At 42.7% G+C, this 19,401-nt stretch overlaps 1 protein-coding gene across 4 annotated transcripts in view; it reads right to left on the reverse strand.

Moving 5' to 3' along the window:
• Positions 1-19,401, reverse strand: part of NETO2 (neuropilin and tolloid like 2) — a 35,277-nt gene that overhangs the window by 15,255 nt on the left and 621 nt on the right. For 2 of the 4 annotated variants that reach the window (XM_053270961.1, XM_053270958.1), the window contains exon 2: positions 1,481-1,537. In XM_053270961.1, coding sequence (XP_053126936.1) covers positions 1,481-1,537 — 57 coding nt within the window. Of the gene's footprint in view, positions 1-1,480; positions 1,538-19,196; positions 19,289-19,335; positions 19,388-19,401 lie in introns of those variants that run through there. The other 2 variants (XM_053270962.1, XM_053270959.1) reach the window with 2 other exon arrangements.

Raw genomic sequence — 19,401 nt, forward strand, 5'->3', positions numbered from 1 at the left:
GAAAACACAAACACACAATTCATGGCAGTTCCTAAAGATCTACATCACAAACAACTATCCCTTTAGAAGAGCAAGTCTGGGAACTCATACTGTTTCTCAAGGAAGAGACAGCTTACTGATAAAGCCAACTGCGCCTGTTATAAAAAATACTGGGGTGGGTGGGTGGGAATAATCTAGCCTCTGCAATGGCAAAAAAAGAAAGAACAATATAAATTAGGGCACATGTGGATACCAAGTACTGCCACAGGCTTGGATGTATGCAAAGTCCTTACTACACAAGTTCATGTGAGAAGGAATGTTTTCATGCAGATACCAATTTGAGAAGCAAAGCAGCCAACTGACAGCCCTTCAAATTCAGAAATGTTACAGTCAGCTTCCTAAACTCCTGACAAGACATACTGGGAACAGTTGGCATGAATACTGAAGTGACTTTGAACAGCATCCAATCAATGTCTCCTGCTTTATTTACAGCCTGCTTTGCTCTTCAAAGCAGATAAAATACAGCATTTATAAAACAAGAATTAAAATAAATTATTGGCATACAACTGCCCATCTCCTGCCCCTCCAGGAATTTCATCAAAACAGAGAGGCTTCAATGCCTTTTCAAAACAACAGCAGGGATAAACGAAGGCACACCACACAAGACAGAACGTTCTTCTAATCTAAAGGAAAAACTTGATGACTTAAGTGGCTGCTCCTTTAAGGTTAGGAGAATGGTCCCATAGTAAGAGAGCCAAGTAAAGCCTTCATGGCAGCCTGACTCCTGGAGGGAAGGCTGATGCTCGGAGGTGGTGGAGCAGCATACTGAGGAGTTGGGCAATGTAATAGGGAGCATCCAGGCTCTTCTAGCCACTAGAAGCTTCCTAAAAGATCTTGAGAAGTGACCCTCAGGCTGTGCAAAAGGAATTCAGACCAATTCCCGCCCCCAACCCCAGTATCCTCTTTTCTCTGTGCGTTACTGTCATGGAGAGCAAAGACAGAACAGCATTTACTCTTCCTCTCATATACGCCAAAAGATAGAGGCTTAAAATGCAGGAAAACATACTGCGTGAAATATTTCAAATAAGTTTATTCCCATGCAACTAGCCAAATGTTAATTACCCCAAACTGACATTTTTCATGAATGCCTCTTACCCAGAGAGCAGTTAACACACACACTATTTATTGCCTTGTGAAATAATTCATTAGCATAGGCCTTTGATGTCAACATCACATGAATGTGTATTTAACAGAGAGATCTCATTTCTGATTCTGCATATGTCAACTCTGGATACATGATGAGTTTCTTATTCAGATGACAAGTTTTGGTGTGTTTTTTTTTGAATTATTATTTTCCAAATGAGCAGAACACTTAAAAATAACTTGTTTGAATTGTTTTTAAAAAGCCATTTAACTTAACTTTAACCACTTCAAGTTTGTTTCAAGTATGTGTACATATATACAATTGCAAGTTTTTCACAAAGCACTCCTTATACTGTACCTTGAGTTTTCTGAGCCACAGCAATCCCTTCCACCACCAGTACCGTTATCAAGAACACTGATGAGAAAGAAACAGAACAAAGAATAGTGATGTGTAAATATAGAAAAAGCCGCAAGTCTCTCTTACAACTGTACTTCGCAGGAGAGTCAAGTGTGGTGTTTTAACCTCATCCTGTGAGACAGGATAGGCTGAAAGAGAGAGGCTTGCCCCAGATTTTCCTTATTTGTAAGACAGCACTCAGTAAAATCTCACAATGAATTCATACTCATTCGTTTAAGAAATGTCCTCATGAAGACAAGTGGACTTTACTGCTGCAACCTAAATTTTTGTTACAATACTCTACTGCATTGTTACCGCTGTTACATATGGCCACAGAATTCCTTGCTGCCCATATATGCCAGTTAAGATCTCATTCTAAAATAGTGTGTGTGTGTGTGTGTAAGTCATTGTCAATACAGGGTACACATTATTTGCAGACATTACTTCATAACCAGTAAAAATACAGCCATAAGAATAAGGATTAAAATATGCTTATATCAATCAATCAATTTATTACAGCCATAGGCCATACAGAGAACATACAAAGATAAAAACAGGATTAAAAACACAATATGCAAACAATAATATAATCCATAATAAACAAGACAAAGCAATTGATTGATTGATTGAAAATATGCTTATAGAAGTGCAAAGAAACCAAGATACAAATGTTAACCAATCCTTCCAATCTTGGTCGTAACATATAATATTTTTGAGTTCAGCTGAAGTCCAATTTGGTAGTCAAAAACTGTACCTTCCTCATCTCATATGTCAGCCCTCCACACCAGAAGACAAGCCCAAACCCCTCTCCAGATTGCTATACCTATTCATCTCTGTACGCTCTTCAAGTGGAATCATCAAGTGTGCATTTGGTGCTTGCTCTATGAGTTAATTACTGAGGTGCTGTCTTACCTGCTGCAGAGCTTTTGAGGACAAGAAACATGAGCTCTGGCCCTAGGTACCAGCAGTACAGCTCTTCCAACCCCTAACTGGGACACAGGCTTTTAGAGGAGAGCTGGTCTTGTGGTAGCAAGCATGACTTGTCCCCTTAGCTAAGCAGGGTCCACCCTGGCTGCATATGAATGGGAGACTAGAAGTGTGAGCACTGTAAGATACTCCCCTCAGGGGATGGAGCTGCTCTGGGAAGAGCAGAAGGTTCCAAGTTCCCTCCTTGGTATCTCCAAGAGAGGGCTGAGAGAGATTCCTGCCTGTAACCTTGGAGAAGCCACTGCCAGTCTGTGTACTGTAGACAATACTGAGCTAGACTGACCTATGGTCTGACTCAGTATATGGCAGCTTCCTATGTTCCTAAAGTCTGCAGGGCGTTTTTCACAAAGGGCTATTAGCACAAAATAGAATGGAGGGTGTGCGTTCACATATCGGCCAGATTTACCCAGAAGTCCCTGTAAGCTATGCGGGAGCATTTCATACATGATTCGGGTTTTTCATTGCATGATAAGAGTGTAGCCCAATTTATATCACTTTTTGTGTCTGTTTTCTTTGGCAATTTTGAACTCAGAGTAAAGCCTCACAGTAAACTTGTAGTAAAGCCTGCTGTGCGAAAAATGCCCAGGTAAGTAATGGTGGTAGGGCAGGGGTGAAGAAATGTTGGCTCAGTTTATCAGCCAGACAAAATACTTTTACTCGTCAAGCGATGTACATTGCTCATCGGGACTTTTTCCCACTTGTCAGGTGTCACTTTTCACTCGTCACAGACTAGTGGATTCTGCAGCCCTGGTGGTGGGGTCATACTCTCGTAAGTTCTCATCACATTCTCTTCTCAAGCTTGAACCCTGGATAGCTTAGTGTTTGCATCTATGCAGCCATCATCTCCAAGCAGAGACTTAAAATAAGTTCAGTTTAGGTGCTTGCTCTTTGCCAAAGTGAATGCTCTGTTCGCCATTAAGAGACTGAACACATGACCATTGATTGGATACTGTTTTATGTATGATTTAAAACACACACACACACACACACACACACACACACACACACAAGACACAGGGGCATCAGGTGCAACAGACTGCAGCTCTTAATAAAGGGCATGATACTAAGTAAAACAATCCTACAGATCCCCTGCAAAATGCTGCAGTATATGCTCTGAAATTCTCTTTACAAAGCAGGTCCAGAGAAGCAATCCATCACTGATTTAGCACACATATTAAAAATGTATTAACTAGCATTATTCCCTATTAAGCTGATTTTTTGTGTGCAAATGTAAATGGTCCTGGATTTGCATAGATTATGATTCTTCAGGGACAGGACTCCTGTTTCTTTCAGCAGGTTGCATTCCTGTTAAGTTTCAGTTTATTACTGGCTTGTCTTAACATTCCTGAATACGCCTGGCCTGGGACCACCACATCACTTCAGTTTCATGGCAAGATTCAGCACATTGATTGTGCCAGATAGATGATGAACGGTAGCAAAACTTTAACGTAACCACCCTGAACCCTAGGGAGAAGGCATCCTTGAATACATTTTAAATGCTTTATCTCAGAGGCTTTAGGAACTGTTAGTACTGTGTCACGATTACACTATAATGATTTCCCTTCTAACAAAACTCAAATGCATATGAACACTCATGGTACCAATTCTCACCAGAAACACGACACAGACTGGATGACCAATGATGAGATTTATCACATTTTCTGCAAAAACAGCAGGTATATCAGCAATTGCTTTCTCTCCAACCCAGGACTGCAGTGGTGCAGAAAGAGCCGAGGCATCAAAGGATGGAAACTTAGATCTGAGGAAATACAGTTACCAAGGCACCAGCAGCTAGAGAAATTATGGTTGTTGCAATCTAAATGATGCTTTGACTTTAGCTTCCCTTCTACTGTAGGTTAACTACTGAAGAAGAGATTGGGGATGGACCACAGCTCAGTGGTAGAAGACATGCTTTGCATGCAGAAGGTCAATGGTTCAATCCCTGGAATCTTCAGGTAGGGCTGGGAAAGACCCCTCTCTGAAACACTGGGGAGCTGCTGCCAGACGGAGTAAACCATACTGAGCTAGATGGACCAATGGTATAATGGGCCAAACAGTACAAGGCAGCTTCTTTTGTACAGAACCTAGGTCCAAGAATACCAGCTGCCACACCACTTCTGAAATGAAATGGGTATAGAGCTTGTCACAAATCTGGATGGGAGACTTCCAGAAGGTAAATGGGAAAAGGACATTCATGTAATAAACATAAACAGGGTTTATTGCAAATATTCATGCTAGTTGAGGGGTTACTACATGAAAGAAAACATTCTTTCAGACCTCCATGGGAATCAATGCATTAGAGAACTGTAATGCAGCAAAACCCACTGAAAGATGTAAGGTGTATGTGTGTGTGTGTACACACACACACACACACACACACACACACACACACACACACTTATTTAACTCACAGAGATATAGCTGAGACCAATGTATTTGAACCCCTTGTAGCAGATATTCTGCTATCCATCATGAATGTGTTCCCTTTCCCCAGGTTATTTTCTGTCTTACTTTTGCTGCAGCTTTTTGATGGCTCACACTTTCCTGTCCAAGTCCATGACTTCAAAACACTGACAGCTGTAACCCTTGAGGCATAAGGAATGACTACTAGGTGATCATGTAGTAACCAATTAATTATAGAGGTACAGAAAGTGTGTATGTATAAATATGTGTACATGTATATGTATGTGTGTGTGTGTATATGACACAATACTATAACCCCAAATTGGAAATTATCGTGGAGTAGTACTTCATTCACTTTCTGGCCGTTAGGCATACTAAAGATCAGTCTGGGCTCTCATGCTGCTTCTGGTGTGGCTCAGTCCCTACAGGAACTTGACTGTATGCCATAGAATCTTCCTTCATACAGGAGTTCTAGTTCATGCAGGGATGCTTTGTTCTACCTTGCATGGTATAAACCCTTGACCTGGTGCTGCCAACGAGGACTGCAGCAAGACCTTTATCTTACCAAACACCATAAAGGACTGATAAGATAAATATACTGCACACAAGTGGAAGGCAAATGCTCTGCAGATCACACTGCTTGTTGATCCCGCTAAGGACTGAAATTCCCCTGCTAACTGGGCAAAGAGGCGCCTTTTACTGTGGTGATTCTCTTTATTTAGCAGGGGGAGAGTAACTGGCCCTATCCACCCCTAGCACAGTATCTCCAGTGACTGTTGCTGGTGTGTATCTTATATTTCTTTTTAGAATGTGAGCCCCTTGGGGACAGGGAGTTCTTCAGTTTCATTTGTCCAGTTCATTGGTACACTTTATAGCAGGTCACAGTATGTGTTGCTAAGTCTGCGTAACCCAGTATTGCAAATTCACAGTTGCCCCGGAAGGGCAACACCACTTCTTCCACTCCTCCATTAAATCCTACTCCTGCCATGTGGGGTATATATCGGCCTGCTATAAGTGTACCAAGTGCAGAAGAGGAGGGGTCCAGGATGGGATCACCTGAATTGCTCCACAGATCTCTGCCTAAGATTCTGGGCTCTCCTCTTAGTGCCAAGAATAGATGCTCTCTCCCCCATGGCTACAACACAGCTGAATGGCTCTGCTTATGGACAGCCAGCTTCTACAGGCTGGAGGGACAGGAGACAGACCTTTCTATTCCACAACAGTGGAAACTATGCAAAGAGAGCCTGCGGGCAACTCTCTGGTGGGAGCACCGTGGCTGAGAAGCACGACAGCACTTAAGAAAAACGGTATCGGTACTTTGACTGACCGCAAAGTTCTGCACAGTTTTAAAACACTTTATTATATATATTTTGTGAAGGTTTGAAGACATGGATAAGGAGAAAGAAAAGAGAAAAGAAAAGAGATTAGGATGTGTGTGCAGGAAGAACTATCTTTTCCTGCAGCAGCAGAACAAGGGGATCTTTTCGATTAAGCTGGTAGGTCAGTGTGTTCTGTAGGACTCTTCTGTGGAGCGACAATTTGGTTTGAAACCATGGTCTATGAAACAGAGGCTCTCTGACATGCAAAACTGTCTTCTTTAGAGCTGTGTGGAAGGACACACATACAAAGAGTGGGCGGTATACGTGTGTCAGTTCCATGGACACTGCAATCGGATCTGAAACTCTTTAAATACCGTTCAATTCCCTGCACATTCCTGCGAGAACCAACTGAAGCTTTATGTGCAGTTCAGTAAAGAGAACTAGACTGAGATAAAAGGTGGAAGGTTGGGGGGGGGGGAGTTGTCTACTTGGCAGACTCTTGGTGTGATGGGAAAAAGAAAAAGAGATGAGCTCCCCTAAAAGAAGAAGGATAAAATGCCCCAATTAACATGGACTCCAGCATGTTTTGGTACAGAGTTCACAATATACACAGGTGGGTACATCACTATCTTGTAGGGGAGTTCAACACCAGATATTCAGGTGTCGCTTCTTACAATGCAAAACCAGATCTTAAAGACAGACAACCACAGAGAACGATAGCATAATTCAACATTCTAGACAGCCAATCACTTCCAAATGACAGTGATAAGTCTATCTAGTATAGTTGCTCCTTTATTGTACATTTATTTTAAGACACTGAAAAAGAAAATCAATGAACATTGATGCTTGTTTCTGTGGAACCAGCTTTTTGGCATTCTGAATTAAGAGAGAAAACAAAAGACACCACAGGCTACATTTTTCAGTGCCACTATCCAGCAATTCTACTTCTTTCACTGCTGCCGCTACAGAAACAAACCTCCTGGAGGATTTACAAAATCTGATTGGTTTCCACTAAAGCTCATGCTGATTCTATAAATAGTTGAGTGCTGTGTGTATGTGTAGAAGAGAAGCATACCAGAACAGCATGGCAAAGTAGCAGATAAGCAGGCAATTACAGCAGATAAAGGGGATAGGCATTTGGGTTTCTCTAAGCCAGTCCACCATCCTATTCACTTTTTGTTCATCTCCACTGTTGCTTTTTCTCTCCTCACATGTCCATTTTTATACTGTTCTCTTGCCTTTCGCTACTGGGAGCGGTGTTCCTTTCACTCTCTCTGCAATCCAGCTAGGCCATACCCAAAGAAACTGTGCCATACTTTTGTAGACATTAAAGATATCACCCCTCAGTTCCTCCTACTTTGTCCAATAATATAAGAAAAGGTGGTTCTTCAGACACAGAAACTTGAAGGCAGTCATGATTAACTATGGTTTTTGCACTGGAAGACTGAAGGAACAAAAAAGTAATGATCTAGCGAAACAGTAGTGTAAAAGAAGCATCAAATATCTACAGTGTTGTATTTGGGGAGCCTTATATTAAGCCAAATATGCCCTCCAAGAAGGGTATGATAATTTAATATGCAGCATAATATGCTTCATTAGCTGCACTGGCTCCAGGCCCAATTTAAAGAGCTGGACACCTTTAAAACCCTAAACAGCTTGCAACCAGGTTATGTGAGAGAACACCCTGCCCTATATGTCCTGACTCGGAACTTAAGATCTTCTTAAGGGCCCTGCTTGATGGCCAACGGCTGTAATAAAATTGACTGACTGACTGAAGGGCCCTGCTCCGAGTGCTCCTGCCAAATGAGGTGAGGCAGGTGGCTACTAGGGAGAAGGCCTTTTCAGTGTAAAGAGCCCCTGGTGGCGCAGTGGTAAAACTGCCGCCCTGTAACCAGAAGGCTACAAGTTCGATCCTGACCAGGGGCTCAAGGTTGACTCAGCCTTCCATCCTTCCGAGGTCGGTAAAATGAGTACCCAGAATGTTGGGGGCAATATGCTAAATCATTGTAAAACCGCTTAGAGAGCTCCGGCTATAGAGCGGTATATAAATGTAAGTGCTATTGCTATTGCTATTGCTATTCAGTGGGGTCACCCCATTTATGGAATAGCCTTCCCAGTGAGGTTCGCCTGGCACCATCACTTTGTTATTTTAGATGGCAGGTAAAATCCTTTCTGTTCACTCAGGCTTTTTAAAATTGGTTTTTTAAATGTTTTGCACTGTATTCTGTTGCTTTATGTTGTGATTTGTTCTGTTTTATCTGTTTTTATTGGATGTTTTTAATGTTGTATTGTGAGCCACCCAAAAACAATTTGTTATGGGCCCGGCTGGCTAACAAATAAAGTTTATTATTTTCAATATTATTATTAGCATAAAGCAAAGCTGGGCTCCCTCAGTAAAGAACAATCCCATTCTTCAGTTCTGCCTGCTACAGCCCAAGGGCTTTGCAGCAGGTGGGGAAAAATGAAGTCAGAGGGATAAACTTCATGGCAGGCAAAGTTATTGTCATGTCCATTTTTCAGAAATCACAGGATACAAAAAATGCTATTTCAAGAATTATATTCAGTTTAGCATCTAAAACTCATGATACTGATGGAAAAAGTCACAGCATTTATAGAACGGTGTGTCTGACTATTTCTAGAGACAATTTTCACGTCACACTGAAAATGTATATACACATGCAGGGATCCAAAAGTCTCGGTTTGTGCACCAGGGCTTTTATGATTCCTTCTTCCCATGGTAGCTTCCCACGTCCTTCACAAAACTGCTGCAGAAGTTGGGGAATCCTCTGGAGTAGCGCACAGTGTGTTGCCAGGGGAAGATCCGTGAACTCCAACAATGTATGTGCACAAATGCTCTCCGCTCATGCATGAGGATCTTGGGATCCTAGCTATTATGAATAACTTTTTGCAATGACGGGAAAAGCATCACCATAACCTGGGCGTGCTGGTTTTTTACTGTGTGTCACAAAACAGAACCGACAACAATAGAAGCCAGAGTCTAGAAATACACCACAAGTTGCATAAACTACAGTTATTATTTGCTCAATAAGTCATATTAAAATTTTTAGATTGTGACTCAGACACTATTCAGCAGACACAATTGACATTTACTTTAAGATATTCTCTAATTTATAATTAAAAGAGCCAGTGTGGTGTACTGGTTAGAGTGCTGGACTAGGACCAGGGAGACCCAAGTTCAAATCCCCATTCAGCCATCATACAGGAAGAGCAACAATAGATTATGCAATAGCAGGAGAAATTGAATGCTTTGGATTCAATAGAGCTAGCAACAGAAGTTCCGTGAAGAATGTGCCCCATTGCTCCATGAAGTTGCGTGCAAGACCTATTTGATATCAGAGCTATTAGAAGACATTATATTTAAAAAGTCTGCATCACAATGAGAGCTAGCTTGCTTGGAACGTTCACACGCAAAGTTCAATTTTAGAACAACGGTCTGATGAAGGCCCTAGATTCCATTATCTCTATTAAATCAGTGTTTCTGACTGTGACTCTTGTTTCCTATCTTAAGAATCATGACATTTGGGGAAATGGCAACAATACAATCATTAGGATTTGGAAACCGTGCCTAAGGCTCAGTCCCACCCTTCTTTCAGGTTAGAGCAGGCCTGTACAACATAACCGCCTTGGGATTTTCGTAATGAAAGGCGGGGTATACATTTAACAATAAATAAAATAAAGAAATAAATGAGGCCTGGGGCCAAATCTAGCCTACATGGACTTTTTGCTGGCATGCGGGTAAAAATATCCTAAAGCAGCAGCAGGAGCCATGAAGAATTCTAGGACTGCATGTGCTTATAAGTGCAGTTTGAATGCAACAGAGACTGAGAGGAGAGGACTTGGCATTTGTTTGGGACAGGAATGCACTCTAGATCGATGCCCCACTGACTGAGCAGGGACAGGGCCTATTTTTATAGCCACTATTCTTGGTTAAAATTGTGGGTCCCTTGACAGGGGAAGATCCATAAATAACTAATCATTGCTTTCATTAATGGTTTAAACAATTAATTTCAATGTAATAATGAGCTGGAAATTGACCCCGGCCAAGCTGTGGTTGGTTCTAGTCCATCGCAGCATTTGAGTTGTGCACCCTTGGGTTAGAAGATCCCAATCTTCTATCAGAATAGTGGGGGGAAACCCTCAACAACAACAAATCTTAGGGGGAACCAGGCTCCTACGACAACCAACACTGTAACTATTCAAAGGTTCCTGCACAAATAGGAGCTATTTACACTCTATTGTCCCCAAATTACTAGCAACACGTAACAAAACTCCCCAAGCCCCCACAAAACCAAGGAAAAAATGCACAGAACATCTGCTGTGCAATTCTTTCCTCCCTTTCTCCAGCAGCACATCCTGTATGTGGCTAAAATTCTATATCTGTATATGACATACTGAAAAGATAGGAGGTGGAATTAATACTTGATACAAGTTGAGCTTCACTACAATAGATTGGGGAGTGGAAGGAAGCACAAATCTTAACGTGTGACTATGTCCATACTTAACAAGAAACCTCCATACTTTCAATCAAGCCTCGCTAATGTTATTTCTGTTTATTGCTTTTTATCCTTTCAATTGATTTTATTTTTATTTACCCTGATTTACAGCCCATCCCACTGCAAAGGCCCACTTTTAACCTCGTAACTTTGTTTTAGATAACATGCTAAAGAGAGCCAACGTGGTGTAATGGCTAGAGTGCTGGACTAGGACCAGGGAAACCCGAGTTCAAATCCCCATTCAGCCATGAGACTAGCTGGGTGACTCTGGGCCAGTCACTTCTCTCTCAGCCTAACTTACTTCACAGGGTTGTTGTGAGGAGAAACTTAAGTATTTAGTGCACTGCTCTGGGCTCCTTGGAGGAAGAGAGGAATATAAAATGTTGTTAATAATAATAATAATAATAATAATAATAATACTCAAGTGCTGCTCTCCAGCTGTTTTTGGACTACTGCTCCAAGCATCCCCAGCCCCAGTGGCCAATAGTCATGGATGATGGGAGTTGTAGGCCAAAATCTGCAGGAGGGTTGAGTAGCCCTGTGCTATCGGTTTCAGAAGAGGACCAACAGTGGCATCACAGCCATGTGACTCTCACTCTGATATACTGAGCGGCTTTGCAATGGTTAGCAAATACCTATTCCGGCTTGTTTCAGCATGGAGGCAGATGCTCTCTGCTTGCATGCTTCCCTCAGAACACAGCAGGCCTTCAGTGAGTGGAAAATCTGGGAAATTAATTCCACTTGAAGCAGCATTAGCTCCCATTCCATGATCTCTCTATGTGCCTCAAAGGAGACTGTACAAGGAACCAAAGCAGCTACACTGCTATAAAATAAAGGAGCTGAAAAGAAACACAAAGGTGCTTTTATGGTTAACGTTTGTGGGCCTGGAACTAGAATTGGTATTGAACTTTGGCCTCAAATAGAAATCATTCATCACACTGTTTTCCCCCTCACTCAAACAGAACAAAAAGTTTTAACAGTGAATACAAAGAAGAGCTGGGGCAGAAGGGAATGCAGTTATTTCGTTTTGTATATGCCCACAACAATGTTTGGATCCTCAGTTGGAATCTCCAGAACTGTGAGTTCCCTGTGAGTAAAGTTAGATTTTTTGCTGTTATCATGAAGGAACTTTAGAAAACATTTTCTAAAGCATTGCTGTTACTTGAAGCCACTACGTCACTTGTATAAATTACTGCTACCTCTGAATAATAGTAGTATAAGAACGCAAACACTTTTACCTGAAACAGTATTTAGGGTGCCAACACTAGAGAGTAACACATCCAAGTGCAACACCATCAATCAACCTCTGCTACATGGACCGAGAGGCACCTAAATGGACCAAGAAGCACCTGAAAGTGGTGGATCTCTTATATTTAGCAGGGGGAGATCAACTGCTCCTATTCAACTCAGCAAAACAACCACTCCAGTGGCTGTTGCTGGAATGTTTCCTTTTAGACTGTGAGCCCCTTGGTGATGAGGAACCATGTTCTCATTCTTTCTTCTGCTATACAAACTGCTTTGTGAACTTTTGTTGTTGTTGAAAAGAAGTACATTCTTTTTATAAACATCCCTTCATCCGTATACCTATTTTTTATTCAATCCACCCTTGAAAAGTCTAGGATTAAAATGTTAAAATGTTCAACATTTTGCACAGAAAAGAATTAAAGATCCAATATAAACTATAATAAAAAATAGCAGTCAACCTGTTACTGTCTGATAATTTTAGAAGTCAATAACTATGAAGGTTGCCATTTAAACGGGAACAAGAAACAGTGATATGAGCAAGGCAATTCATAGCACAATTCTATGACTACACAGAAGTAAGTCCCATTGAATTCAGTGAGACTTACTTCCAGGTAAGGATTGCAGCCTCAGTGACATCAATATTCAGTGATAGTCTGAAGCTGGGTCTGCCTTCCTCACCTTGAACAAGTTACCTAAAATTTGTACAGCATCTCTCTCCAGAATTATTTGACAAATAAGCAAATTGACTAGAAAAACTAGCTAAGAAGCTATGTGTTGTTACAGGGGACTCTGGAAAGTACTTCTCAAGAAGAGTACAAAGTACAAGATTTCTCTCCAAAATCACAAGTGGGCACAAACTTGCATTTTAAATATGAATCCAGAGGCTGAAGATAAGTTTATTTTTGCAAGTGGAAAGAAGCACAAAAGAACCTGAAATGACCCAGAAATATGGGCTTCTACTGAATGAAGATTATTAAGGTTTCAAAAGGCAGAAGTCAACCGAGAGTTTTGCCTATCAATGGAAAACATCCATTGGATTCACAGAGATGTGCTTTTTGCAAACTGCTACAATTTTTACTCCATCATGAGCAGCAAATCTGAATGCCTGATTTTACAGAAGTTTTAGTGTAATGTATTCCAAAATCTGACACATTTTAATGACATGTTATTCTACATCTAGTCAATGTTCTGCCTGAGATTCGCGTCAGGTTCTATCTCTTAGTTCTGCAGACTGTATATCTTAATATTTCATGTCAATCAGATTCAAAGCATTTACATCAGTAGTAGTGAGGTCTGGGGATGGAAATGGGGGGAAAAAAAATCCCACTGAGAAAGACTGTGAGCAAACAATGTAATCTACATTATAGAACAGGGCCGCACAATTTCAGCCCTCCAGCTGCTTTTGGACGGCCATCATCTCCAGATAGTGGCCAGCAGAGACTGTGGGGGTTGTAGTCCAACATCTGCAGGAAGGCCGGAGTTGTGCATCCCTGTTATTGAAAGTTAGATCACCACTGAGGTTGGCACTGGCAGGGCAATCCTTCAGGAAAACCTGCAGAGTTAACAAAACTTCTGGACTGCCCTTCCTCCAGAACTTCTTTCAGATTTCCTATTCCTATGAAGCAAAGGTTGCGAAAGGCAATGAAGTTAAACGATAATCACATCCACCACGCAAGAAGCATGTTTAAGAAACCTACTTTAATACAAAGAAAACTCTTTGAAGCTATTCCCACGATCGGGAGAAATCAGGCTAGGGAAGGCTAGCAACGGGAGTAGTGTGGCTCCCGGCAGCAAGCACGCTTACGGAACCTGCCGCTAACCCCGGGTTCCAGGCACAGGAGCGCCCGATAAGCAGGCTAGATAACTGTGTATTGCCGCACTCACGCAGGGCATTCTGGGACTTCCGGGGGTCAGGTCAAGCCCGCTCTCCCAACAAACCCCGTTTTGGAGCTTGACACTGCTCGTGTGAAGCGCCTCCCAATTTAGCAGGGGGAGAGTAACTGGCCCTATCCGCCCCCCAGCACAGTACCTCCTCAAATGTGACTGTTGCCGGTGTCTAATGTTTCTTCTTAGATTGTGAGCCATTTGGAGACAGGGATCCATCTTATTCATGTGTTTATTTATTATTTCTTCTTTATGTAAACTGTTTTGGAAACTTTTGTTGAAAAGAAGTAGATAAATATTTGTTGTTGCTGTATTGCTGTAACTATGGAGAGTCATTGAGAATTTGGAGTCAGCTAAATTGTAAAAGCCACCTTAAGTGGCGCAGCAGGGAAATGTTTGACTAACAAGCAGAAGGTTGCCGGTTTGAATCAATATCGGCTACAATATCGGGCAGCAGCGATATAGGAAGATGCTGAAAGGTGTCATCTCATAAGGTGAGGGAGGAGGCAAGGGTAAACCCCTCCTGTATTCTACCAAAGAAAACCACAGGGCTCTGTGGGCACCAGGAGTCGAAATCGACTTGATGGCACACTTTACCTTTAAATAGTAAAAGGAGTTACATTCATTCTGGCAAGCACAAGTTTACCAATTTGTATCTCATCTTTCTGCATGCAGACATGTCTGTGTGCATGCACACACTCACCCACACATACCCTGTCCCCCTCCAGATCTATACATCAACTATCAAATGGTGAAATTTGTCAAAACAATACTCTAAAATGGTTACTGGTTACCACTATCCCAAAGGTTAGTAGTATCCACATATTAGTAAATTCAGTACCAAAATAAAAACTGATGGCATAGCATTATTGATCATTCAGTAAATGTCTAAAAACACGGTTATCTGAGCCTAACTTCCAGAATGATTGAGAACTCACGGAACAGTCTTATTTCAGGATTAAGGCTAAATGCTTGTTTTATAGACATATTTTTAATTCTTATAATTCCATGCCATTATTTGGCTGTCTATATGGTGCAGAGGATAAAACATGTGTATGATGGATAATCATAAGTTATTTATACAGTCCATATAAGATAGTTTCAAAATACGACACTAACTCAGCATACCATACGGTAAGTAAAGTGTGCTGTTGAGTTGATTTTGACTCCTGGCACCCAGAGAGCCCTGTGGTTTTCTTTGGTAGAAAACGGGAGGGGTTGACCATTGCCTCCTCCCGCACAGTATGAGATGATGCCTTTCAGCATCTTTCTATATCACTGCTGCCCAATATAGTACCAGCAGGGCTCTGACCTTGTGTTTTAAAGTGTTTATAGTACCTAAAAACAAGAGACCAAATCTTATTAGAAAGTTAGCTTTAGAATTGGAAGCATCTTGAATGGAACAAAATAGATAGACATGGAAATGCTAATAAAGACCATGATCTAGATGGTCAAACACACACATATTGCTCAAGTACTCTTTCCACATCCAATTAACTTTCCAGTGATGGGCTGCTCAGAAACATGATACATAAATTCTATTCTATGGGCCTTACAATGCTATCCTTAAAGGAATATTTAAAAGTTCACATTGTTGTATATTGGCAACACTGAAAATTATTAAGTTTCAGTAATTCAACCAGTAATTCTTTTCATCTTATCTGCCCAAACTAATTGATGTCATAAGAAAGTGCCTGAATGTATAACAAGATCAAAATAAAAACTTTGCCACCTGAATACCATAAGAGGTCAGCCTAGCATAAGAGGCAAGCTACTTGCTATCTGCAATATTTATCTGTGAGCCTTAAATTAGTAAAGGAAACATTCCTAACAACGTTTCCTGATGGAAAATGATAGAAATGATGCAATAACTCCTAATTGCTATATTATGTTTAAAGTGCTATTAATAAAAATGCAGAGGCTGAAAATAATCTGTCATGTCTGGTTTCCATGTAAATATTCCCTCTCTACCCCTTTGCTGCAGAAATAGAAGTCAAATACTACTGTATTCAGTGTTGAGGTCTCAGATAAGGAGTCTGCTTTTAATCATTTGAACCTTGAGGTGTGAAATCAAAGGTAAAAAAGATGAATGAGCAGACAGGTATGAGAAGTTAAGGTCTGATTCACTACTGTTATTTCTTCTGTTGCTTCCATCTATGAAGGATGACATGTGACAGGATAGCTACACATCTGAAGACTGAAGATATAAGGGGCTAATATTATCAGCACTGTTATCACTTGCAAAGACAAGACAAGAAACGAGGAGCCTCTGATTTTCTGTATATTCGTTATCCCTGGTTGCCTGGGATGATATCTCCCCTTTCTTGCCACCTCTCCACCTACAGGTTGAAGTTCCTGAAATAACGGGTATCCCCCATGATTTGCAGCTTTGAGATAGTCAAGACAAGGCAAAACAAACACCCGCCAATCTCTAAAGCCATAGGAACTGAGGGAGGGGGCTATGGTGGCACCTGAACTACATTTGTGGGCAGCAGAGATTGTACCCACTGATGAGTCAGGTTTCTGGGACTAACTCTCAATAAGCAAGACTTTGAAAACAAGTTGCTCTCCTCAGGAGGACAGTCCCGACACTAACAGAATATCAAGGGATGGGTGCACACAAAGCCCAGAACTGGAAATAATGGGGAAAGTGGCCATTCTAATTAACTATAATGCAAGTCTCCCAAGAGTCCTTGGATGTAGTTGCAGATACTACAAAGGAAACTTGTCCCTACCTGAACAGCGGATATTTTGGACAGTTTCATTATATTTGGTTATTCCCAGGTGGACACGTTGCAAGCTACAGCCATGCTGAACTGCTGGCATTCCTTCAACAAATGGGAGAGCACTTTATCAGGGATGTCCTGACCCAAACCCCAATTAACAGATCTGCCCTATCAGGCTTTCACAATCAGTAAATTGCACAAATCTGGGCCAAACCTTCATCTTAGTAAGGGTGGAAGGGGGTAGAAGAAAGCTGCTTGCTTACTGCCAACAACTTTGAGTTTAGGGGACGACGGTGTAGCCCCAGCTCCTCTAACAATGCAGCAACTAAAATATTTTCAAGTGTACATTGGGCTATGTGTGTGGGGCATCTCCTTGCATGCAGCAGGGGACAGCGTACAAATCTGAAAATCCCAGGAGAGAAGGGGGGGGGAGGTCTGCTTTTGTTATCTCTTTAATCACCAGCCTCTCTTGCTTTTGAATCTAAGGGGAGTCCCCAGATTACCATATACCATGCTAACAGCAGCTATGTGTATGTGGGGAGGGGGGGCAAATTCCAAGAAGTGGGGAAAAGAGAGTTCAGATGGGTTCAACTACTCCCCACCCCCGCAAATGTGGCCTAAAACCAATGAGGCTGCAGCCGAATGTACTAATCTGGTTTTAAGTCTGAAGGAGGTGAGAAATCCTATCTCTTCCTCTCCCCACACATTGCAGTATTCTCAGATGGATGGAATACAGAGTGGGGAGAAGAGGCTGTCCCACACATCCCAAAGTCAACAGGGCTGAATCTGAGAGAGGGACATAGCAGAACGCCCCTCTCTCACACACCCTTTGAGAAAAGCATCCTTGGGGATGTCCCTGGCACACCTTTTCCTCCCTCACTTCTCTCCCCCTAATGCTTCATGGCTGGTTCAACTGCAGCAAGCATTATGCCCACCCCATCTGGCTTTTTCTTCCCAGATGTCAGATTAGCTCCGCTTAACCTCTAGAAGCCGGGACGGGACATGGCTTGGGGGGGAAACATCTGGATGGCCACTTTGGGAAATGAGGCAAAGCTAGAATGGAGAGAGGCTACGCTGCTCTGATCAATCCAGCAGGGCTCAAGAGAGGACTGCACAGCGCCGTTCTAGAGGCACGTTTTCTCAGAAGCAAATCCCACAGTGTTCAAAGGGGGTTACTGCAAGGAAAGGGAGCTTGGGATCCTAGCCTAAAAAGCGTGCTTCTTCTCCAGTGTGGGGCTTTCCTCTCCTTGCCATGCTGAAGCCTGAGGAACGCCGATTCTCAAGGGAAACGGGAAAGACAGTGGGGCTTCTCCATCACCACCAGTGAAGAGTCTCATAACATTAATATGGCAAATACCAACAATAATACTACTCATAATATTACTAATAACATGAAGTGCCTTCTGCGTTTGACAGCAGGGAAAACACGGGAAGAAAGGAGTGGAGGGGGAATGTTGGGGATGGCTGGACTGCTGTAGGGAAACTGGGCTGATGAGAGGAGGGGATGGGGGGAAGGCTGTGTCATCCCCCTTTGTGGGGGATGAAAGTAGCCCCAAAGGAAAAGTAGCCCAGGGAATTATTTGAGAATACTCATTATATCAATAATGATAATAATAATACAGCTTGAAGAGCAACTCCTTACTTAATTCTTTTGGGGGTGGGAGAGGAATGACACTTTGCAGAGGGGGGAGATGTGAGTTATATGGTGTGTGGGGTAGTTCAGTAAGATGATGGGGGAAACTCCTCAAGTGATGGGGGGGAGGGAAATCTGCACCCCCTAATGAATACTACCAATAATCCTTGTAATACAAATATGAATATCCAGGCTGTGAGAATCTCTCTATGGATTTAAGATCCAACCCAAAGATTTAGGAACCAGACAATGGACACTTGACAAAATTACCAGACTTAGTAGCAGATTGTGGGGCGGGGCGGGCGGGCTTGTCTTTATCCCCACGGCATGTAACAGAACAGAAACAGGGCTATCTGGGGCAAATACGGATTTCATGAAACAACTCCACCTCCGACGTCAAGAAGCCATGGTTAAATTCCTAGGTGCCACGGCTCCTTGGTGCCTGGGATTTGTCAAGACTCGGGACTTGTCAACCCAAGACCCTGGGATTTGCCTGGCATAACAATAAGATTAGCAATACTACCACCATTGCCAATGGGTCTAATATTAAATGCAGAAAAAATGGGAATGCCTGTAATACTCATTTATCTCATGCCAGTAACAACACTGACTGCATGCTCCCTTCCAGGTCTCGCTCTCCTTCCCTCTCTGCCAGCCGGGCACTCCTACCAAGGGCGGCTCCAGAGTGGGGGGGCGGGGGCGGGGGGAGACCCCCCTCCCCGGAAAAAAAGGGGCTCGCAGCCCCCCCCCCCGTTCCTACCTCTGTTCCAGAAACCCAACCATACGTGCAGCGAGAGTTGCTAAGTTTCGTGCTGCTGCCTGTCGCAGTCAGTGGATTAGGCAGTGGGGCGCCTTAACGTGGGGCAAAAGCGCTTCCCCGGTCTTTGCCGGCTCTCTATGGATGGTTCCCCCCCCCCCCCTATGACGTGTCTGGGGCTGGGCATGGGGGCCCCGCATGCCACTTACTTTTCGCTGCCCCGAGGCCGTCCCAATCCATCGACCTCCTGAACCATGAACACCGAGACACCGTCCAGACAACCCAACAGCATCGCCCTCGAGACCTTTCACGAGATACCCACAATATAGCATCTTTGACGCCACCCACCTTTAAGAAGCCACCCACACAGGATCGGCGGCGATGCCTTTGAGCAGACCCCAAAGTATCCGATGC

This window comes from Hemicordylus capensis, chromosome 9 (genome assembly GCF_027244095.1).
Source record: "Hemicordylus capensis ecotype Gifberg chromosome 9, rHemCap1.1.pri, whole genome shotgun sequence".
Lineage (NCBI taxonomy): Eukaryota > Metazoa > Chordata > Lepidosauria > Squamata > Cordylidae > Hemicordylus > Hemicordylus capensis.